Source organism: Hemibagrus wyckioides, linkage group LG07, assembly GCF_019097595.1.
Source record: "Hemibagrus wyckioides isolate EC202008001 linkage group LG07, SWU_Hwy_1.0, whole genome shotgun sequence".
Lineage (NCBI taxonomy): Eukaryota > Metazoa > Chordata > Actinopteri > Siluriformes > Bagridae > Hemibagrus > Hemibagrus wyckioides.
In genome coordinates, this window is record NC_080716.1 from 14,703,966 (window position 1) to 14,728,303 (window position 24,338).

At 39.5% G+C, this 24,338-nt stretch overlaps 1 protein-coding gene across 2 annotated transcripts in view; it reads left to right on the forward strand.

Annotated features, from left to right (window-relative positions):
* The window catches only part of LOC131356630 (inactive ubiquitin carboxyl-terminal hydrolase 53), a 37,158-nt gene that overhangs the window by 2,105 nt on the left and 10,715 nt on the right, over positions 1–24,338 (forward strand). Inside the window, exons 2-13 of one of the 2 annotated variants that reach the window (XM_058395765.1) lie at positions 7,539–8,089; positions 8,800–8,892; positions 9,003–9,137; positions 11,547–11,660; positions 12,006–12,088; positions 12,627–12,726; positions 14,323–14,469; positions 16,543–16,692; positions 18,658–18,826; positions 19,822–19,971; positions 21,691–21,825; positions 23,618–24,338. In XM_058395765.1, the coding sequence (XP_058251748.1) occupies positions 7,946–8,089; positions 8,800–8,892; positions 9,003–9,137; positions 11,547–11,660; positions 12,006–12,088; positions 12,627–12,726; positions 14,323–14,469; positions 16,543–16,692; positions 18,658–18,826; positions 19,822–19,971; positions 21,691–21,825; positions 23,618–24,338 (2,141 nt within the window). In that variant the 5' untranslated portion in view covers positions 7,539–7,945. The remainder of the gene's footprint in view (positions 1–7,538; positions 8,090–8,799; positions 8,893–9,002; positions 9,138–11,546; positions 11,661–12,005; positions 12,089–12,626; positions 12,727–14,322; positions 14,470–16,542; positions 16,693–18,657; positions 18,827–19,821; positions 19,972–21,690; positions 21,826–23,617) is intronic. The other variant, XM_058395766.1, reaches the window with a different exon arrangement.

Below are 24,338 nucleotides of genomic sequence, written 5' to 3' on the forward strand. Positions count from 1 at the left end.
ACGTCGAAAATGAATGGAAAGAAAAGCCGTTGGCTGCATTGTAGTACTGACATTTATTATCAAGCCACATGGAAGTGAGAACGTGTTTAGGAAGTGGCCCGCCGCATTTAGGGGACATTATTCTGCCTCTCGGAAGTGTTCGAGGAAAACCACTGGGTTATGTCATGTACTGTTCTTGAGGTTGGGTGTGTCTATGAGAATGAATGTGCAGGAAAGATTTTGTCTTGGTCTTGAGTGTTTGCTTTCAAGACGTGGTGACGTGAAGTGTGTGTGTGTGCGTGCGTGTACAAACACACTACCTGTACAGTCTCTCAGGACTCGAAGTGCTGACTGCATGCTGGAACACGGCACACAGCCTACAGGAAGCCCACACAGGAAACGGCCACTGCATTGTTGCTGGAAGCCAATACGTACCGCTCCTGTCCGCCGGGAATCCAGCTGCTCCTTCAGTGTTGTTTCAGAGTTTCAGGAGCGTGTCACATTTCGCCCCCTACACACACTCGTACAAAGGTTAGATGTCCTTTTGCTGGACTTTATCTGGCATAGGTGTGTGAATAGGAAGAGGATATTTTTTCAGAGAGCAGAAGTATGTCTTGGCTTGTTCTACAGTAGAGCTTCCTATATTTCTTACATTCCTGTTTTATTGGCATGTAAAGGCATTGTGCATTTTTTCTTTATTTTATTTAACTAACCTTGTCGGTCTATTGTCTATTGACATTTTTACTTTACAGCATAAAGTTGTATGTAATTTATGATTCTTGTGAATTCCATAATGCTGTTAGCTGTCATTCTGACAGCAGCTACTCAGATTAGTTCCTTGTCAGTTTAAAACAATGACACTCTTACTGTTTGTTGCACTCATGCTGGACCAATAGCTAGAACGATGCTCTTTTCACCACTTGGTGAGCAAATATTGTTTAAGTGCAAACCTGTAATTATTGTGGATATTTCAGAACTTCGTTCCAATGATCACCTTGTACCTGTTTGCATTTCTCACTTTATCTTCATTATTTGTTGGTTGTTTTAGTTGCACATACACCGATCAGGCATAACATTATGAGCACTGAGAGGTGAAGTTAATAACGCTGATGATCTCCTCATCATGGCACCTGTTAGTGGGTGGGATATATTAGGCAGCAAGTGAACATTTTGTCCTCAAAGTTGATGTGTTAGAAGCAGGAAAAATGGGCAAGTGTAAGGATTTCAGCGAGTTTGACAAGGACCAAATTGTGATGGCTAGACTACTGGATCAGAGCATCTCCAAAACTGCAGCTCTTCTGGGGTGTTCCCGGTCTGCAGTGGTCAGTATCTATCAAAAGTGGTCCAAGGAAGGTACAGTGGTGAACCGGTGACAGGGTCATGGATGGCCAAGGCTCATTGATACACATGGGGAGCGAAGGCTGGCCCGTGTGATCCGATCCAACAGACGAGCTACTGTTGCTCAAATTGCTGAAGAAGTTAATGCTGGTTCTGATAGAAAGGTGTCAGAATACACAGTGCATGATGGGTTAGGGCTGTTTTGGCAGCAAAAAGGGGACCAACACTATATTATGCAGGTGTTCATAATGTTATGCCTGGTCAGTGTACACTCCTTTGTTTTTTCAGGATGTTTCAGATTCATAATCATATTAAGTTTTAATAGTTATTATTTAATAGTAGTTTGTTTATTTGGTGAAAGAAATGAATCACTAAAAATGGCCTTCTGCATTTGTGAAGTTATTTACATGCCAGACTTCTGATGAATCACTTAGAAAAATTTCTGATCAGAAAATAAGGAACTATTATTTAGCAATTAGGTCATTCATATATGTTATGAACCAGGGTCTGTTGTTTGATCCTGAGCTGCTGTTACTGTCTGTTTGGCTCTTCTGTACTCTGTTTTCATCATGTTCATGTCGGTTTCCTCCCAACATCATACAAGTAGGTGCACTGGGTTTGTGATGGAGTTATGTCCGTTCCAGAGTGTATTTATTTTACACCTATTGTTCACTTGATATGCTCAGGTTCCACTTGTGATCCAGGCGAGGATAAAGTGATGGTAGCTGAATACACAAAACCAAATGCATTTAAAAGTCAGGGCAGCATTGCTATATTACATGCCTTTTGTGATGGCATATTTCACTTCGAATATGAGTGTGTGATTCCTAATTTAGACTGTTTACTGTTATTGACCTCTTTTGTGCCATTAATCACTTTTATTTTCGTTTTGTTTGTTTGTTTGTTACTTTGCTTGTTTTAATTCATGAGATGGCACGGAAGTACCATAATGCTGCCCTCGAGGATGTAATCTAATGTGACACACAGTTTTGTATACAATTGCAAATTGACCCAATTATAAATTCCTCCAAAGGCAGAAAAGAAGAACTTTTCAGATGCTAGTTGTTTTTTTCCCCCTTCTAGTTCTTCTTCCACTAGTGGGCTATTTTCCTAAGCAGTGGAAGTTTTCAGTGTAATGATCAAAAGGCTTAATGAGTGAACTGCAGGAAGTCGTCTCGCATGCAGACTTGCCCTCTGTAGGAAGGGTGCGGGCAGAGTTGTTTGGTTTAAACGAGGGCTGATATGGTGACCTCATCTCATCAGCGGAGGGAAAAATAAGGTGAGATGGAGCAGGATCAGAGGATCCTGAGTAAAATAAGGTAATGTTCATGGTGACTGTGTCATAATTTAATGTTGTGTAGGAGTCATTAGTCTGCATCTATCTAAGAAAAAGGCAAGTCTTCCTGTGTAGGAGCTTAAAACTAGGCTAAATCAGTCCTAACATTGACTGACTGGAGACCAGACCTACACCAGGGATGTTATGGAATCTCTAGTTGTCTTATATGAGATACAGTTTTTGTCATCGTCTTTCACATTCCTTCAAAGGCCCGAGACGATCTCACAGTGGAACTATAAAGTGGGAGCTGTCACTGAATTGAGCTGACAGGAAAAATAATTGTTTTCTGTCAGAGCTATAGTGTTTTTCCCGCTCTAATTGTGACTCATCATCATCATCATCATCATCATTTCACTGTTGCAGCCATAATTTTCTCTCTGATGCCTCCGGTTCCTGTAGAAATGATTGAGTATGCTGTTTATTGGAAGCTAAACATTGACTCAGACACCAGTTATATTTGGTGATATTGGATAAAGAGATGCGAAAGCAAAATGAGATAATTTAGCAGTTGGCTGAGTTACTGGCAAAGAGTTTTTTAAAAATATATATATTTATATATACACTATATTGCCAAAAGTATTCGCTCACCTGCCTTGACTCGCATATGAACTTAAGTGACATCCCATTCCTAATCCATAGGGTTCAATATGACGTCGGTCCACCCTTTGCAGCTATAACAGCTTCAACTCTTCTGGGAAGGCTGTCCACAAGGTTTAGGAGTGTGTTTATGGGAATTTTTGACCATTCTTCCAGAAGTGCATTTGTGAGGTCACACACTGATGTTGGACGAGAAGGCCTGGCTCTCAGTCTCCACTCTAATTCATCCCAAAGGTGTTCTATCGGGTTGAGGTCAGGACTCTGTGCAGGCCAGTCAAGTTCCTCCACACCAGACTCTGTCATCCATGTCTTTATGGACCTTGCTTTGTGCACTGGTGCACAGTCATGTTGGAAGAGGAAGGGGCCAGCTCCAAACTGTTCCCACAAAGTTGGGAGCATGGAATTGTCCAAAATGTCTTGGTATGCTGAAGCATTCAGAGTTCCTTTCACTGGAACTAAGGGGCCAAGCCCAGCTCCTGAAAAACAACCCCACACCATAATCCCCCCTCCACCAAACTTTACACTTGGCACAATGCAGTCAGACAAGTACCGTTCTCCTGGCAACCGCCAAACCCAGACTCGTCCATCAGATGGAGAAGTGTCATTCGTCACTCCAGAGAACGCGTCTCCACTGCTCTAGAGTCCAGTGGCGGCGTGCTTTACACCACTGCATCCGACGCTTTGCATTGCACTTGGTGATGTATGGCTTGGATGCAGCTGCTCGGCCATGGAAACCCATTCCATGAAGCTCTCTGCGCACTGTTCTTGAGCTAATCTGAAGGCCACATGAAGTTTGGAGGTCTGTAGCGATTGACTCTGCAGAAAGTTGGCGACCTCTTCGCACTATGCGCCTCAGCATCCGCTGACCCCGCTCCGTCAGTTTATGTGGCCTACCACTTCGTGGCTGAGTTGCTGTTGTTCTCAAACACTTCCACGTTCTTATAATACAGCTGACAGTTGACTGTGGAATATTTAGGAGCGAGGAAATTTCACGACTGGATTTGTTGCACAGGTGGCATCCTATCACAGTTCCACGCTGGAATTCACTGAGCTCCTGAGAGCGACCCATTCTTTCACAAATGTTTGTAAAAACAGTCTGCATGCCTAGGTGCTTGATTTTATACACCTGTGGCCATGGAAGTGATTGGAACACCTGATTCTGATTATTTGGATGGGTGAGCGAATACTTTTGGCAATATAGTGTGTGTGTATATATATATATATATATATATATATATATATATATATATATATATATATATATATATATATATATATATATATATATATATATATATATATATATATATATATTCTATAATATATAATATAATATATATATATATATTCTCGAACGTTCAATGTAGACAGGATTGTTGCTGTTGTAATCTACTGTTTTTATATTAATCCTTAATCATTTGTGAGCACAGCAAGGCAGCCAAAAATAATTTGTGGATAATGTGTGCTTGGTTGCTACATAAGTCAGGGTCTATTTGGCGGCTATGCCTGCCTCTTTACTTCACCTGTTTACTACACAGAATCACTACTGAGTGAGGGAAATAAAGCATACTGCGCTGCTGCTGATAGTGGATTGGAAAAAATGTATTCAGTAATGTTCATTCAGCTTGCCTGCTCCACCCCTTATCACACGCTTCCAATGAGTTTTCAGGTTGGTGTTTCTATCACCATGATTGCTTCTTGCAAACGTCTGGACAGTGAATGTGTTTTTGCAGTGATTTACTGGTTGCCTTGGTAGTTTTTCTTTTCTTCTTCTTCTTGGAAACCTCTTGCTCTGCACTCTTAAGCATTGTCTCTAACAGCTATATGAATTTAATTGTTGGCTCGTTAGTTTCCGAACAAATCCCTTTTTATTGCAAGTCCAACATGGAGATGCATGTCCAGTCTCGAAGCACTGATCTTAATCTTAAAGGCCAGAGCTCTTTAGCAGCGAGAGGCTTAAGCGCTCACCTTGGAATGCTGTTGCTATGGTCTGCTGTGGCCATGTTACAAGCGTGCAGAGGGCCTCCAAGCCTCAGACTTCGAGCCTTCTTTTTGGCTTTTGGTGATGTTTATCACTTCTTGTTTGTTAAGTTAAGAACATTGAAACCCAGAAGAACATGGCTAGTGAAACTGCTCGCCCAGTGTCTCTTGGGAACAAGTACAATTGGCACAAGCATGCTGCTGAACTGGTTGGTAAATGAGACGTTATGTGTACTGTGTGACAATGTGGTGCTTATACACTCAAACAGGAAATTGCAAAAGCATCTTGGGCAGATGTAGGGATCTTTCTATTCAATTTATTTCAGACTGAGTACAAGTACATTGAGGTTTTTTTGTTCTGGTATTCATCAGTAACCTTATCAATACTGAAAGGTTAACCTACTTAGTATTAATTAATCAGAGATGTCATGGAGAATTGTATCTGGCACTGCTTATGTTCAAAACAGTGGCTTTGAATAGCAAACGTGCATGATCATGCATTTAGGCTTCTAGTTTATTTTAAATTGAGTGCATTATCTCGCTATATTATTTAACTTACAATAGAGAGCAGGTCTTATTTTATTTCAGAAAAGTGCTTTTGTACAACTGTAAGTAATTTACATTTACTTAGGCTATTTAACTAGAGTTTGCTGCCATGTTGGTTGATGGTTGTGTGCTTGCTGTCACTCCTCATGCTGAGTTTTAATTTGGGGATTTTTTATCGCTAATTTTCTTGAAAGAAGATGGAGTTGATCCTTTTGCTGTTTTCAAAAAGCACAGATTTCTGTCTGCCATGCTTTGATATGGTGTCAAGGGGTATGAGATGCTAGTAACTCAGCATTTCAAATGAACACAGTTTGGGCCTCTACCTGATGCCAGTTTCAGTATCAGTGCATCCCTAGAATGAAGAATAGACGAATCTAAACATTAATTTGACTATTATTCAGTAGAGGAACCCTTAACAGATGTTGAAATTGAAAGCCTGAACAACTTGTCCATTTCCATTCTTTGGAAAAAGTACTCCTAATGAGAGAGGATTATAAATTTCTTATTTTTGGCAAGGTTAACACCAAAGAAACCTGTTTTTGTGTTGAAACTGAGCAGACATTCATTCCACAGTGTTAACCAAGGCTTAAACCCCAAACCAGGAAGTGCACATGGTTTGTGTGGATAAAAAGAGAAGTGCTGCTATGCTACAGAGGACTGTTTATCCTTCATAGTTTAAAGGATAGCTTATAAGGGTACACGTGTCTTACCAAAATGTGCTGTGAGGCAAATGGTTTGGCAAGTTAATATAAACTTCCAGACATCAGTTCTTCACATGGACAGTAAGCCAACCTGAAATATTTTCCTGTCAGTCTCTGGATCTTGGCTCTTTCTCGACAGCATAATGGAGAAATGTCTGTTTACATTAGGTAGCTTGAAGAACTGTAACAGGCCTTTCTTTTGCATTAATTGGAATACGGTAGTCAATGAGAATGCCTGGAGCGTGACTGAGAGAACAGGAGGCAAAAGTCGAATGCAAGAAATTGAACCATGATGATAATGATGATGGTATCACTTTTACTACATCACTTGTTAATACTGCTAATTTTGTATGAATTTGAAAAGATTTATTCACATAAATTAATCATACAGCCATGTAGAATTGTAGAGTGACGTGAGAAGAGAGAGCTGCAGTAATTGGAATTGGTTGTTTCATTCATTCATTAATCTTCAGTAAGGGCTTTATCTTTGTCAGGGTCGCTGTGAACCCGGGAGTCCATCCAAGGAAACATTGGGCGTGAGACGGGAACACACCCTGGGTGGGGTGCCACTCCATCACAAGACATCATGCACACACATTTACGCACTCATTCACACCTAGGAGCAATTTAATATAGCCAATCCACCTACTGGTGTGTTTTTGGGAGGAAACCAGAAACCCAAGAGGAAACCCATACAGACTTGGAAAGAAGTGGGCCTGGTTAGAGTAAAATATGAGATTTAAAAATGATCCAATGAATGTCAGAGCTTGTTTTAACTTTTCAGATTGCTAGAGGAATATGTTTTTTTTTTCTTTTTTGGAAGTTATAGTTAGTTAATCCTTAATAATAAGTTAGTGCTTATAAATCATCATACAAGATAATGAGTCATCTTATTCACTACAGAGATGAGAGGTAGATGATTCTCATGAGTGGTTTGTAAGGTAAACCTTAGGAAAAACTGTGGTAGTTGGCATTAGTATGGTCTTTTAACAAAGCTGTTAAAATGTTTCATCAGCATTATTAAATCATTAATAACATCCATGTCTTTTTGCCTCTCCTAGGTTGGATTTTATGAGGATTCATTACTGGAGTCCTCATGGAGCAACAGCCAGGATATGGATGACTTTCCATACAAGCTACTAAACTGTGAAAGGTCAGATATGGTCACTGACTTATAAGAATCTGGATCCACTTCAGTAAGGGAATGAACAAACCATTAAAAGACATTTTCTGGTCAGGCCACTGGTCATTCGATTGGTTGGTGTAAACTTGGAGACCAAATTTTAGATACTATCAATGGACATCGGCCTCATGTGTGAAGCAGTTGTAAAATTCTACTTTGATGTTCAGCAACACTTCGGCTTTTGCTTGTGGAATTACATAGACTCCCATTGAGGCTCATCCAGTTCAAGGAAGTAACAGCAGAATTGTGTCTTTGCTGGAAGGCAGACTTCCTTCTCACAGTCAAATGGCATGGGCAAAGTTCTTCAGGAAACCAGGGAGCAATCTTGGCAGGGTTTACCAGCCAGGATCTATGCTGTCCCTGGCTCCTACCAAAGGACTTCTCAATGAGCCGGGACAGAACAGCTGCTTCCTTAACAGCGCAGTGCAGGTATGCGTTTTGTTTTATATATTCTAGCCTGTTTACATGTCAGACTCCTGTTTGTTGTTTCATTGCTATCTCTCTTGGGAATGTACATCTTAGTTTCAACAGACAAATATTTACTCCATCTTGACTCCCCGCCCTCAATCCCCCACAAGTGACTCAGAGGGTACGCTTAGTCATGTTCCCAATCTGTCTGCTTGTTACTAGAAGGCGATGTGTGGGTGCATGGGCACTATGTCTGACCATCTCTTGCATCGCTTCCTTTTTTTTTCCCCGTCATTCATCACATTGCAATGTGGACATACTCAGGGTATGATTCAGTCCCACATGTCAGACCTTCAGCCTGAGACATGCAAGTAGGAGTGACCTGAAAGAGGAAAAAGAGAAGCAAACATCTATGGTGGTTTTAAGATAAAGATTTTTCTATTGTGTACAGATGTTTTGAGCAGGCTGACACACAATGAACTAACTATTAAGAGCAAAGCGAAGGAAAATGTGACCATGGATTTTTGACTAAAATTTGAGTATTTAAATATCATATTAGTAGGTAGAGTCAAACTCTCAGTGAGCCTGTGTGTATTGTACAATGTTTAGGGATTGTACTTAGGTCCTTTTGGGGTTTTTGTGGTGTTTTTCTTTTTTTTTTTAACTTATTAGGTCACACAGTGACTTAATTACTATCTCCACATTAACATCTCCAACAATGCTTTACACAGGTGCTGTGGCAACTCGACATTTTTAGACGGAGTCTACGACAAGTTCCCAACCATAACTGCTTAGGGGAAGCCTGCATCTTCTGTGCATTAAAGGTACTGTCTTCAAGGTGCAAATACTACTAACCTTCAAATACTTGGTGTAAATGATTGTAATGTCAGATGCTAGTGCTTGTATTAAGGTCTTGTTTCATTTTCTTTTACAGGGAATATTCTCACAGTTTCAGGACAGCAGAGAGCGAGCACTACCTTCAGACAACCTGCGCATTGCCCTGGCAGAGACTTTTAAGGATGAGCAACGTTTCCAGTTAGGTTTTATGGACGATGCTGCAGAATGCTTTGTAAGTATGTGTGAGAGACTGAGAGAGATAAAGGTCTGGAAGATGACCGGCATTTTGGAAAACATTCATAATTATTTTTCACACACATACACAGAGAATACCAACACAATTTTATATATATATATATATAAAAATATAATATAATATAATATAATATAATATAATATAATATAATATAATATAATATAATATAATATAATATAATATAATATAATATAATATAATATAATATAATATAATATAATATAATATAATATAATATAATATAATATAATATTTTGTTGGTCCCCCTTTTGCTGCCAAATCAGTCCTGACCCGTCATGCACTGTGTATTCTGACACTTTTCTATAAGAACCAGTATTAACTTCTTCAGCAATAGTACCTCGTCTGTTGGATCGGACTACATGGGGCAGCCATCGCTCCCCTCGTGCATCATTGAGCCTTAGCCACCCATTACCTTGTTGGAGGTTCACCACTTTTGCTAGATACTGACCACTGCAGACCTGGAACACCCCACAAGGGCTGTAGTTTTGGAGATGCTCTGATCCAGTTGTCTAGCCATCACAATTTGGCCCTTGTGAAACTTTTTTTCTGCCTTTAAGACATGAACTTTGAGGACAAAATGTTCACTTGCTGTCTAATATATGCCATCCACTAACAGGTGCCATGATGAGGAGATAATCAGTGTTAGTCACTTCACCCAGTCATAATGTTATGCCTATATATATATCTATATATATATATATATATCTATATATATATATATATATATATATATATATATATATATATATATATATATATATATATATAAATATATGACAGAGAGAGAGAGAGAGATAGATCTATATATATAGATATATATATATTTTTTTAAATAAGATCAGTGTAATGAATATATAAATTCAATTTATTTTAGAGTAAATAAGAACAGTGTAAAATCTGCTTTTTCCAAACTATTGTATTGAGTTATTAGAGGGAGGCCTGTGTAAACTGTATTACATCATTGTTCCAGTCTCCACAGGCTTTCAGGCTTTTCGGTCTCCGTAGCCCAAGGGATTGAAGTAGGTATTGTCCTCTCATAAGCCTGTATAGGATTTTTCTCAAGCAGCATAATTGCAGTAAACCTGCTTAGCAAGGAGACTTGTAATCATCATCATCATCATCATTACTTTAGCAGTACTATTCAGAGCAGGTCATTAGTGCTGTACACATTCATTTACAGTACTGCCACACAACAAGATACTCAGTGAAATCTGTCTATCATGGTTTAGGTGGGGTGCAAATGAACCAGTGTACAGTAGAAGTCAGTCATTTCTGACGCCACTGTTCCTACAGCTGCAGTTAGGAATAGCTCCTTTGTTGATCTAGTGTCTACAAAATTTCTCTGTTTACACATAAACAACCAAAGGAGAAAGTACTACAAATACCACCATCATGAAGGGCATGGCTGTGTTGCCTGGAAGAGTGTACGAGTAGATAATAATACACTTGGGCAGCTTTTGTTTACAGCGTGTCTAGTTAATCAGTGGCACCGAAAATGTGTAGTTAACATAGTCTCCCAAGTCTGGTGTGCTTCTTTGTTCTAGTAGAACCTGTTCACCTCCATAAATCATTAACAAGCTATATAGATGCCTGATGAAGATCTTGTTTCTTTTCTTTTCAATTGGTTGAATTTTATAAATCTAGAAATATAGAAAGATAGATTGCATTCCTATTACACTACATGGGACTTGAACATTTAGGCAGCTGGCATCTGAGTGTAACCTGAAATGTCTATTTCACTAGGACTAGTAGCTGTTTAACAACATAATCACTGTGTGAGACATTCACCACGTTAGAGACATTCACAAGTTGGATTAACACCATGTTTCTTACTCTGACTCCTTATCCAGTAAACATCTGTGTATGGTTACACAGCAAATTTCTATATAGTGTTCAAGAATTAACCTAAAGATGTCCATAGTTAACTTTATTTGTCACATATACATTACAGCACAGTGAAATTCTTTCTTCGCATATCCCATCCTTGGAGGTTGGGGTTAGAGCTCAGGGTTAGCCATGATACAGCACCCCTGGAACAGAGAGGGTTAAAGGCCTTGCTCAAGGGCCCAACAGTGGCAGCTTGGCGGTGTTGGGGCTTGAACCGCCAATCTTCCAGTCAACGACCCAGAGCCTTAAAAACTTGAGCTACCACCGCATTATATTCTAGACAGAAAACTATTTTGTTATGCCAAAACATCAAACATCTGCGACATCCAATGGATTTTCTCAGCATATACATATATTTCTAAATACCTAATATGAGCAGTGAACATATGTTTAAACATCATCTCATTTCTTTCCCCCTTTGTTTTGCATTTGATTTTATTTCTAATACACGGCATGTGTTTATTATTGTGTCTAAAGGAGAACATTCTACAGAGGATCCACCAACATATTGTTAATGACGATGATACAGATGCCTGTACGTCTAAAGTGTGCATCACACATCAGAAGTTTGCCATGACTCTGTACGAACAGGTATTGTCCAAATAAACACACATACTGGCAGTAAGGAAAAACCATCAGTGCTGTAAGACCTTATTTACATATTTGTGTTTGTAGTCTTACTCTAGATTACTGTTTACAGGTATTATATTGCTGATATTGAGATTTGCAATGACTGTCATTCATGCTGTATTCAACATGCAGTGTTTATAGTGTAGAAAGTGCTTAGAGAAGAAACCAATTTAATCTTACCTAAACACATAAGTCCCCTTCTAAAGTATAATGACGTGGCTGAAGAAGTAATTTGCATTTAGCAGTTGCCAGGTGGCACCAAGCTAAGCGTGTGTGTGTGTGTGTGTGTGTGTGTGTATTTGGCAGACTGTATGTCAAAGCTGCGGCGCCTCGTCTGACCCTCTGCCCTTCACTCAGTTAGTGAACTATGTTTCCACCACAGCGCTTTGGTAAGCTGAAATTCTCTTCTAGATGTGATTCTACACGATCAAGAACAACAGCTGAAACCCGAGCTCAACATTTGAACTTTGTACTCTTATAAAAATGAAACAAGCTTCCATCTGATTTATGATAAGGATGATTGTTGCATTTCTGATGTTTATTAGCACTTTCAGGTTTCGTTTTTAGATTTAGATATTTACACATTATGTATTAAAGCTTATTTTGCTTTCTGTTTTCCCCTCTCTCTCTCTCTCTCTCTCTCTCTCTCTCTCTCTCTTCCACTCCACTCCTCTCCTCTCTGTCTGTCTGTCTGTCTGCCTCTCTCTCTCTGTCTCTGTTTGTCTCTCACTCACTGTCTCTCACTCTCTGTCTGTCTCTTTCTCTCTCTGCCTCTCTCTCTCTCTCTCTCTCTCTCTCTCTCTCTGTTTGTCTCTCTCTCTCTCTCTGTCTTTCTCGGTGTGTCTCTCTCTCTCTCTCTCTCTCTCTCTCTCTCTGCCGCTCTCTTTCTCTCTCTCTCTCTCTCTCTCATCAATTTTTCCTGCTCAGCCAACAGTTTTTAAGAAGGAGAGAAGAAAGGCCACGTCCTGACATGTTTGGTGAACTGCTCCGGGCAGCCAACACGATTGGAGACCAACGTGAATGCCCAGTAGGTGACCTCTTGTCTGGGTTACATGAATAAAAATAAAATGAAAGTGCAGTAAGGTTTAAAACACAATGGAGCATGTTTTTGCCATCATGAAATTCACAGTAACAGCAGTTCTCTGAAGTGATTTATTAAACTTGTGCCACGTTCATGAAACAAGATAGTTCCCATCATCACTGACATCACAGCAGTTCCGTTATTAGCCTGTCCCAAATGCCATACTGTACACGCACTTACACTAAGTACTGTGTACTCTACCATCTAGTGTAGGAATTTTTTGAAAAGTAGTATCGTCTCAAATGGAACGCTAAGAATAAGTCGTTTCCCAGTCAGTGGCAAATGATGCATGCAAAAATACAGTGACTTTTTAAAAACGTTGGTAAATAAATCACACAACATCGGCTAACTTAAAAGACGGTTTTAAGATGTCTTTCCCATATTTCTTTTTTTTTTTTTTTTTTTTTTTACTGGTAGCCCATCCCTTTCTGTTATGTAACCAAAGCTGTGAAGTTCGTGAAGTCTTCGACATTCCATGTAAATTCTTTTCCCCGTTGAATAAGTGCATCATTCAGGTACTTAAAGTGCACTTCTTCTTGTTAGAATTTTCACAGTAAACACTATACATACAATTTATACTACTATTATATATTCACACAATCTATACTAAATGGTGTAGAGTAGTGCGTACGTGCCTTGGGTCTTGTTTTCTCTCCTTTCAACAAAAAAACAAATAAAACATTTAGCATCCTCTGACTTGATGAATTTCCCACGGTGGAAAGCTTACTCACAGATACAAAGTGCCGACACTCTATACTCTTTCCATGACTATTATTTTCTGGAAGAGGATGTTTGCCAAACTATATCAAACAAACACATTTTCCTTTTTTTTTTCTTTGCAGATCATTATTAGGCTTAGATTTTGCCTTCATTAAATTACATCCACATACAATTCCCTGTGTATGAGCTGCTGTTTTGAGAATTATAATGTATATTAACGAGTACATTAATATTAACCCATCATTTAAATTACAGTCAGTGCTATCATCAGAGCCGTGCTGTTAGCAAATTAATCAAGTCTTTTGAGAACAGCACTGTGGTGTAAATGTGGGTAATCTACATCACTTGGGAGCTGTGCTGAATAAATGAATGAATTAAGAACGTTTTTTTGTTAATAATTTATCGGCGCAAGTTCTTCATTTGGCATTAGCAGTAATTGTAGCAAGGCATTGTACTTGCATATCAAGTTACATTACAGCATGTATCAGAGACCGAAACTCCTCCAGTTTAACACTGCTCCATGACCGAGAAAGGCGACTTGTCACATGAAACGACGTCTATAAAATATTAAAATACACTGCATTTTTAACTAGGCATTAGGGCAAGCTTGATGGTTGCTTTATACATAGAACTGTCATATACGGTATGATAGAAGTAGTGCTAAATCATATAGAAATACTTAATCATGTGACCTCATTCCTCTTCATTCTGTTGTTCTGTGTTAGCTTTGCCTAGAGAGAAACTTTTTTTTTTTTGAATGCTACTCTGTATTGTGTACAAAAAAAGTGTTTTGTCTTTACAAATGTGCACGTCTTTCACCAGAGTAAGTGTGGTCAGGTGATCAAGATCCGGCGCGTGCTGATGAACTCGCCAGAAATCGTCACCATCGGGTTTGTGTGGGACTCGGAGCAGTCGGACGAGACGGAGAACGTCGTCAGATCTCTCAGCCCGCACCTCAACCTCTCAGGGGTAATACTGAAATCCTGCTCACAAAGTCAGAAAACCTGCTTTTTTTTATTTGATCAGTGGACTACAAATACAGGAGCTTTAAAGGCACTCTAAAGTTCATGTTTACTCTGCACAGTGCCTGGCTGTGCTAGCAGATTAGTCCAGTCTGATTATGCTTCTCACAAGACAAGGCCAAATAACACTGCTGTCAGCAACTGAGCCTACAATGGAGAATTTATGTCTTTCAACGTAAAGCTGTTTGTCTATTGTCTTCGCAGTGTATATGTAGTTATAACGTTGTAGTTTACAGTCAGAATAGAAAGCGATTTGTTTGATGTCACAGGAGTTCAGGCTGACTTAACACACTGACTGAATGATGTTTATTTTGGTGCTATCAAGCATATGTGAGAAACTCTGACTTAATCCCCTTTAAAAAGCTGAAGTTGTTGGACAGCGTTGTGGGTGGAGTTGGCCCACACTGATGACCAGACCTTCTTGATGGAGGGTCATCTGATGTGTTTGTGTCATGTGGTGTGTGGGTGTCATCTGCTGTGTTTCTGCTTGTTCTCTATTATGCTGCAGCTCTTTAGCTCCATGTAGCAGTATGGTGTAAGGCTTGGCTCCTTACAAGACTTCACACTGCTCTCTATTCTTAAATATTCTTTACTTTTCAAGGGAAGAGTTCCCTGTTCAACACTTTCTTTTTTTCCCAGGGGCAAGAAAGTACACATTCTTCCCAACGCCCTTTTCTCAACATCTGAGCATGCTGTGGTTGTGAGTTAGTCTTTCAGGAAGCCCACGGGTGACTACAAAGGCTGCAATTCATACTTCAGCTGTTCATGTGATGCTGGCGGGTGTGCAGGAAAATAGTTCCCCTCCTGCGCTATGAACCATTGTTTAGGACGACTCAATAAAATTCAGCACATGGAGAACTGGGGCTGGAGGACAAAGTGACCCAGGCCTTGTGCAAGCTGATTTTACTCTTTTCATTACAGGGCTTAAGAGTTTCATAATGGAGACAGGACCTTAATCTTGTTGTTATTAAAGACTTTTTTTTCCTGCAGAAATGCAGTTGAAGCAGACCAGAACTTCAACAAAATGTTATTAAAATTTTGATCAAAGTTTGTTTCTAGAACTGTGTTGATTCGACCTATGCATAAACAGAGCATCATTCACATTGACCGTAGTTGCTTTTTTTTTCCTTTTTCCTCTGACTTGGTGTATAACCATGTCAGAAAGCTAACCTGTGAGTGAATGAGTCAAAGGTTTAAGGAACAAATTTTGTCGGTAATGTTTAGTATCATGCATTGAATATTCAGTTTTCTAATTCAGTTACTAAACACACAGGGACAAAAGATATAAAATAAATGGAGTGAAGGAGTCTGAGCTGTTTCATCTCACTCAAAGCTTGACAGTGATGGATTACATACAGAACGCATTTACCAGGACCGAATTTTACCCACAGGTGGATTATATGTTGCCCTGACCATTGCATAAACTACATATTTAGCCAGCTGTTAACTCTGATGGATTCTTTATAAATTTGGGAGGATGTATTTCACTCTAGGAAGAACTAACATGATTAACCTTCACTAGTAGTTACTTTTGCTGTAGATGTTTGCGGCACAAATGTGCCAGTAATTTAAGAAAGCAAACAAGTCATCATTTTGCAAGGCAAGTATAGCTACTCTGCTATAGTAATGTAAGATATAATATAGATACATAACAAAAAAAAGTGATCATGCATCTTAAAATCTGTCTTCGATACAGCTTTATGCTCTGATGTTAAATTTAGGTAACTGTGTGGCCCCATTTTCAATAAAGGTTTAATCAAAAGGTGATCAGATCTTCAACGTCTGATCAAATCAGGATAGCAGATTTAAGGTGGTGTGGTCATACAGTGGTTGTGTAATGTGTGAATGAGTTTGTGAATGTGTGTGTGCAAGGTGTCCCTCTGACTAGACTGAAAAAATACACGGAATTCTCAGCTCATGAAGACAATTTCTTAAAACTTTAAAGAAGTCTCATTGCAGATATAATTTCTTTATCCTCTCCATAGCCCCTCAACCCCCACCTCCTTTTTTCTCTCTCCAGGTTTTTTACCATGTCACAGATGAACAAGCCCAAAAGAGTGACCTGCAGCTGGTTGGGATGATCTGCTACACAAGCAAACACTACTGCGCCTTCGCTTTCCACACCAAGTCCTCCAAATGGTTCTTCTTTGATGACGCCACAGTCAAAGAGGTACATGCTTCAGTTGCGTAAAAACAGAACGAGAAATACTGTCCATCTTAAAAGTACCACAGTCTTTTAAAAGCGCATCGTCTAAAACATTTCCCAGCTTCCTAATGTAAAGTTGCTTTGTCCTACACAATGTAAAGGGGTGGGGGGAGTTTTCCTGTTCTCCCTCTGCTTTGGGGGTTTCCTCGGGGTACTCTAGTTTCCTCTACCAGTCCAAAGACATGCAGTGTAGGTGGATTGGAATCTGTAAATTGTCTGTAGTGTGTGAATGGTTTTGTGTGTGTGTGTGTGTGTGTGTGGGTGGGGTGATTGTGCCCTCTGATTGATTGGCTCCTCATCCAGGGTGTCCCCCACCTTGTGCACTAGGATATGGTCCAGGTTCCTTGTATTAGATATAAGTGCTACAGCAAATGGATGGATAGATGGATGGTATGCACACGTATTCCATAATACAATCCATGCATTAACCTCTATTGAACCAGCTCACATTGTTTTTTTGTTTTCATTTTAATTCTGTAACTATACACTTTAAGTTCTTGTTATCTCATGCCTGAATTACATGCAGAACTGGTTCTTTCTCTCACTTCTCGTGCTGGAACTTAATTCCTAAACTGTTACCAAATTTCCATAAATATTAACTAATATTGCATTTGGCTTCATGCACTGAGATGCCTGGTGGAGTCGGCTAGCTATGTAGCTCTTTATCAATCTATCAGCAGTACAGCGCTTGTGCTGTGTGTGCACTTCACTACTTGCCTGGCTGGAAGTGCTCGTCTCCCCAGAAAAGATGAATTACCCCATCTTTCTCTCTCTCTCTCTCTCTCTCTCTCTCTCACTCACTCACACACAATCGAATATTGCTGCCTGTTCAGACAACTCAGGACAGGTATGTTTTTTCTTAAAGCAGCATAGTATAGGACAGGGGTTTAATGTCTAATTAAATAAGGACATGGATTCATAGCATCAGAGTGCTTTTTAGTTTCTATGTATATTTTAGCCTTGCTATGTAAGTTTATTTTTTTAATACTCTTGAGACCTAGATACTACATGTAGTATGTACTGTATGTCTCTAATGTACATAATTGTGCCTTCTGATTGTTCAGTGATCCCCTAACTGGGTTCAGAGAATACATGTGCTGTTTTTTGGATACTATCACTCTTCTTCTCTAGTCTTCAGTCTCATACAGTTTCTTTAATCCATTCTGTTAAATAAAGTAACAAGCTCCATAGTAATACATAGGCACACTATTTATAGATATAGATTCTTATAAAAAATAATATATAATATATATATAATATAATATATATATATATATATATATATATATATATATATATATATATATATATATATATATAATATAATATAATATAATATAATATAATATATATATATATATATATATATATATATATATATATATATATATATATATATATATATATTATATTATATTATATATAAATTTTTATATATTAAAAAATCTTGTAATCCCTGCTCCTTTTACTACTAATGTTATATTTGGGTAACTGCATGGCCCCACTTACCAGATGTTAAAGATTTAATCAAAAGCTGACATGGTCTATGATATTGCACATCTGTTAAAATATTTTTGCAGGTTAGCAGGATAGCAGATTTAAGGTTGCATGGTTGTACCGTGGTTGTGTTAGTATCTCACACCTGTAGGGTTTAGTCCAGGTTTAGTGGTTTTCTCCAACCTCCCATAAACACCAGCAAATGAATCAGTGACTCTAGGTGTGAAGGAGTGTGTGAATGAGTGTGGAGACTGGTGTGTTCTTGCCTCATGCCCAGTGTTCCCAGGACGGAATCCAATCTGACCCTGAACAGGGTGTTGTGTTTACTAAATGAGTGAATGAATGAATGAAAGAGAATAGCAGAGTTAGTGCTCAATCCTCCTTATATTTCAAGTGTGTGTGTGTGTGTGTGTTCTGGGTGTGTTTATAAAGGTGGGCTCCAAATGGAAGGATGTTGTTACTAAATGCATCCGAGGACACTTTCAGCCACTGCTCTTGTTCTACTCCGACCCTGAGGGGAGCGCCGTGAGAGGAGCCGAGGTCCCTCGCTCTGACAGCTCTGCTAGCCATAACAAGCCCTCCGTCAATGGTGAAATCCCAGGTAGAGTATCATATGCTGTATACTAATCTACAGTGTTAATATATTGCACAAAAAAACATTTGAAGCACTGAGAAGCTGGTACTTTCACAGAGTTTATTACAGAGAGGATCTCAAATGTGTAGAAATGTTTGGAAAGCATCAAAGCTGTCCTAGATTGACCCCACGCGACCCAGCAGCTTGCTGACCTTTTGGTAAAGCGTGGCCTATTTGTTCTCAGCTGGTGTGGGATGAAAATAGTCGCTTTTAATTAGTGCTGATTCAGCCATGTCAGTTGGTGGTGATGTTCACGTTCTATAGATTTCTAGGATGAACTGCTGAGCTTCAGAATGGATAAAGCATTACAAATTAATAGAATCCTGTGCAGGTGGTTCGATAGAGCTTAGAGCTGTGTTGAATGTTTTAAGAAGGACAAACAGTGATGTGGTTTATCTGAGCACATGTATTGATCATACAAATTGACTACTGTATTCTACTTTTGGTGTCAGTGCAGTCAGTTTACATTTGGCTCTTTGTGTGTCTGTTTAGGATTTCGTGTTATTGTATAATAATTCTCAACCCTTGTAGTAAATGGTCAAATTTCCCAGAGCTATATTCTTGTATTGTTCCGGATTAATGATAATGATGACATTGGTGTCTGACACAGCACCTGGGAAGGTTATAGCTTTATTTGAAAACAGACACATACTGTACATAATGCTGACCTGGACAGAGGGCAGACCTAAAAGCTGATGTACCATGCACTGAGAGTGCAACTGCAGTCATTTGGAAGTAACGTGTATTAGTGTTCTTAGTACTTTTCACTGAGAGATGGACCTTGTTGTCCTTGCATACCCTGAACAACAACCTGCTTAACAGCATTGCTCTTCAATCTGCCTTTAAAATAAAGTAATGTCAGTGATGAGCATGTTTAAATTTATATAATGTATTAACTTTACAAATAACTGCATTCTAATTATCTCTTACTTCTTTGTTTGAACACACACACACACACACAGGCACCCCCCAGCCAGGCGGCAAGAAGCTGGAATTGACCCGAGAAAACCTGAGTGCTATGTTGTCAAGTCATGGTACTTTAAAGCAGAAGAGCCAGCCTCTGTCAACATTCAAGCGTGGGACCAACCAGACCAGCGGGGGAAGAGGACCAGGTATAAAACCAGCACCGAACAGTAAAAAAAAAAGGCTGATTAATTTTAATCTTAAGCAATATAACAGGCACAATTCTGCTCATCTCTCTGACAAAGCCACTAATCTTTTATACCCATTGCTATTTTAGTTCCATTTTCCAAGTAGAACTTGACATGAAGTGTGAAATCATTCTAACGGGCTTTTTATTTAGTGTATCTGTTGTGCAATAAGTTCTTCTGTCTGTAATAACTCAGGCAAAGTGATCTGTTTCCACTCAGCTTATCCTGAAGTTTTTAGCAGAGAGGAATGGCTTAAGGAAATATGGTCATCCAAAAAGCTATTTTAAAAAAAAAAAAAAAAAAGCAATAAAGAATAGAGAAGGATAGCATCTTCTTTTATTAGTGGACATTCCTCTCGTATTACCACCTGTGATCAGATCATGCCTTCTCTATTATAGTCAATATTATTCCAATAACATAAGCATTCAACTAATCCTATGCTTCTGACCTCAAGCTAATCAGTAAACCAAGGTTGAGTTATTACAGGGTCTGTGCCGTTTAGGAGAAAAGTAACTACTGTATTAAATGCAAAGTGTTTTATTATTGTATAACAAAATACCACGCTAGGCCATCGCATGCCTGTGACTTGCCTCACTCTGAGTAGAAGACTGCTGTTAGTGGTTATTTTTTCTTATTTTTTATCCGAAACCTTGTGACTAGACAAATCCACAAGTGATATAGCAATTCCCAGTTCTTGAAAGTTTCTACTTTAAGTGTAATGCAACTGTGAGACTGGAAGGGTGGAGGATGAACATGCTTCCTTAACAAGGTGCATGACGTTTGCAGACTCATATTTTGAAATCTTGTACACACTCCTCAGTATGCTCAGAGAGAAGAATGCTGCTTGACTGGCCGTGCGAGTGTTTAGCAGCCATGCTCGAAGCCGAAAATTTCACAGACTATTGCACACTCCCATCCTGTCAGCACACAACACACAGAACACAACTCGTATTTCCCCAGTGCTCTTAAAACACCCTGCAATATGAAATATTTAAACCTCTCGTTTTCTCTCTTGATTTGGTAGCAAGAAGGTGTTAAATGCAATTGTGTCGTCATTCCTGCAATACTTGTTTTTCTCACACACACAGCAAAATGCAGCAACGCACTCGCATTCATCACACACACATTGATCCTTTTTAAGTCTCGCCAGGCTATCCCAGAACCCTCAAGGGTGTAGTGAAAGAGTCTGGTAGCAGATATTTCTTCCTGTTGTCCAAGTAATGTTCAGTGTAAGACGCATCATAAACACAGTGTTAGATGTACAATGAGGGCATGAAGATGCTGCTTGTGGAGTGATAAAACAAGGTGACTCCTTCAGTCTATAACTAAATATTAACATGTTATGAATACAAGCTCATGTGGACCAGCTACTTTCACACACAGACTGTGATATTTAAGTTATGTTAGCTATGTTACTCTGAGGATGTGTCCAGTTTGGCAAGTTTTATCTTTTATAAGCTTTGTCTTGCATGTCCTGTGAACTATAAATCTAGTAAAATCAGACCATTTGAGTCTCACAAATCTTGCTGTAGAAAGAGCAAATCCATGCAGAGGGAATAAACATGCATTAAACCTGTCTTTTTAATGGACCTAAAAGCATTTGCTGAAGTCTGAGCTGTTTTGAACCATGATGTTGAGTTGTTTCTTTAAACCAAAACATTATTATTATTTTAATTGCAGTCAAAATGAGCAGTGATCCAAAGGGCTTTTTGCGCGAACTCTCCAGAGAAGTAGCAAGAGAAGCTCGCAACATTAACATCATAAAGAGAGACAATGATAAATCGCACCAGAGGCCAGAAACACCAAGACAAGGAGGTGAGATGGAGAACACACACACACTTTTTTTTATATAGCAGTGATAACATTGTACAATATAAGGTAGTACAAAGAAAAAAAAAGGAAAGAGTTGGCGAAAAGGTACATTTTAAGTTAAAAATATAATGAGTATTATTGTATAACAATAGAAATAGGTTTTGCTCAGCAAGAAAAAGTGTGTGGCTATGGCACTAAAAGATCTGCTCACGCTGATCTGTCATTTAGGTCTCAGGCATAAGAAATAGCCCAGTATTCCACTTGTGTGTTGTATAAATAATGCTTTTCTAATGATGCTGTCATGCATTTTTGGTAAGTGGGATTTCCCAGCAGGAATAAGTGCCTCCTTGTAACATGTTCATTTAATGAGGATGACATTTAACGACTAAAAGCCAATATTAATATTAAGTAGTTTCTCATCACTAAGCTACAAATCGCCTGAGCAGGGCTTTACACATGAGGCACCCCTTGGTGTTTTCTAGTTATTGATGTACAATATTCTGAGGCTTTTTAGCTAGTTGGTGGAGGAATTGCCAAATATGAGCTATTTTGCAGATTGTATCATGATTGTAATATCCACTGATGTTATCGAGCATTAGATAGCAATTTCAAAGAGCACTATGTTACATTTTATTACTGCTGACATGTTTATAAAATACACAAATTTCAAAATCAGTAGCCCAAAGCCTGAATCACTGAGCCACCGCTAGCCCACTACCACTAAACAAATATCTGTATCTAGAAGTAGACCAGTATTGGTGAAGCTGAACCGAGAATTATTAGAACCCAGATAGCAGAGCATCAGACTTTTAATCTGAGGGTCCAGTATTCACATTCCTGTTTAGGTTTTTATACCCACTTGGTGCTCACAGGAGTTGTTTTCTAGGGCTTGTGCTGCCTCAACACTGTGGGTCCGGGTTACTGGGTTCAATCCCTTGCACCGCCAAGCTGACTCTGTTGGGCTCGTGAACAAGTCTCTTATGCTTTTCTGTGTTACGGGCATGCTCTGTGCTCGGACCCAGACTTCCTAACAAGCTGAATTATGCAAAGAAAAGAATTTCAGGAATTTCTGCTGTAATGCAGATGTAGCAGATAAATGTATCCTCTTCTTCTTCAAAGTTTGTTTGTTTTTAAATATTAGGGAACTAGTGTCAGTATTGTAGTGTAGTATGTAATGTGTGCTGAAATTTTGATGAGTTTTGGATGCAATCCATCCGCCATTCCCAATACACCATAGACATCCATCTCCAAAATGTTTATGATGCATATTCTCTCCACAAATTGAAGTCTGAGTAATTCTGACCACACGTGTTGCCATTTAATCAATGATAATTATGAGAGAAGCTTTTGAATTTTAATTCAGTATTCTTAGTGTTAAATGCAGTTATGTACAAGTTTGAACACACACACACACACACCTAAAAGTGGTTATAGCATGATTTAAAGCCTTTCTCCAGCGTTGTCAGCAAACTGTAACTAAATGGCAAATGTAGCCAGAGTGAAAACCGTGTAGTTTCCTATCCAGTGATTGATACAGCATCCCAGGCGATATTAACTCTCGTATCATATCACATAACTGTCATCGCACTACACTTACTCCTGTTCTTTTCTACTGTCTGCTTCACTGAGATGTTTTTATGAGCTTGGATGGGATCCCAGTGCCAATCATAAACAGCTTTTACACATTGTGTGTGTGTGTGCGCGTGCCTGAGATTTTGCTCATTCAGTTTTTGAAAATAGGTAACAGTACAGTAAATGATTATTTACATCTCTTGTATTTTTTTGCTCTTCCCAGGCACAGCCTCAGAGAGATCCTACTCGCGATCGCTGTCTCCTCCTGAGAACGGATTTAAAAACACAGAGTCTCGGCTGTATAGAAGTCAGGGCAGGGGCCCGACTCGGGCAGAGCGCTCGCCCCGCACAAACAGGCGGGTGGCTCATGCACCACGTTCACATTCTCAGCCTCGCATCCCAGTTCAGCCTCCGTCCAGCAATGTGTCCTCGAGAAACGATTTCTCCAATGGTTACGATACAGACAGTAGCTATGACTCGAGAGAGCGACCTAACGGAGCATCACGCACTCATACTAACCGAGGTTGGAAGCCTATGCGTCAGGTCCTCAATGTTGACAGCATACTGAGCAACGACAATGAGCACCATCTCCCCAGCCTGGGTCAGCAGACCTCTGGCCAGAGGAGGCTGCCCTATGAGCGGGAGTCCAGGACAGCACGTGAAGATAGTAAACCTAAAAGCTTAATGACTATATACGAGGATGAGCAGCGTCACGAACTGGGCAGCAGGACCTTCCTGGAATCCGAAAGCCGTGAAAGGGAAAGGACTAAAGGGACTGTTAACCACTTCACGCAAAAAAAGGAAAACTGGAAGAACCAGCGAATAGAATCTGGTTATGAGAGCAGCGACAGGCTCAGCAACGGCTCAGCTAGCCTGGACTCTCCTGTGGTGGACAACGTAGGTGCAAAAGAGCTTCGGCGTGTCCCTGATTTACACCTGCTGAG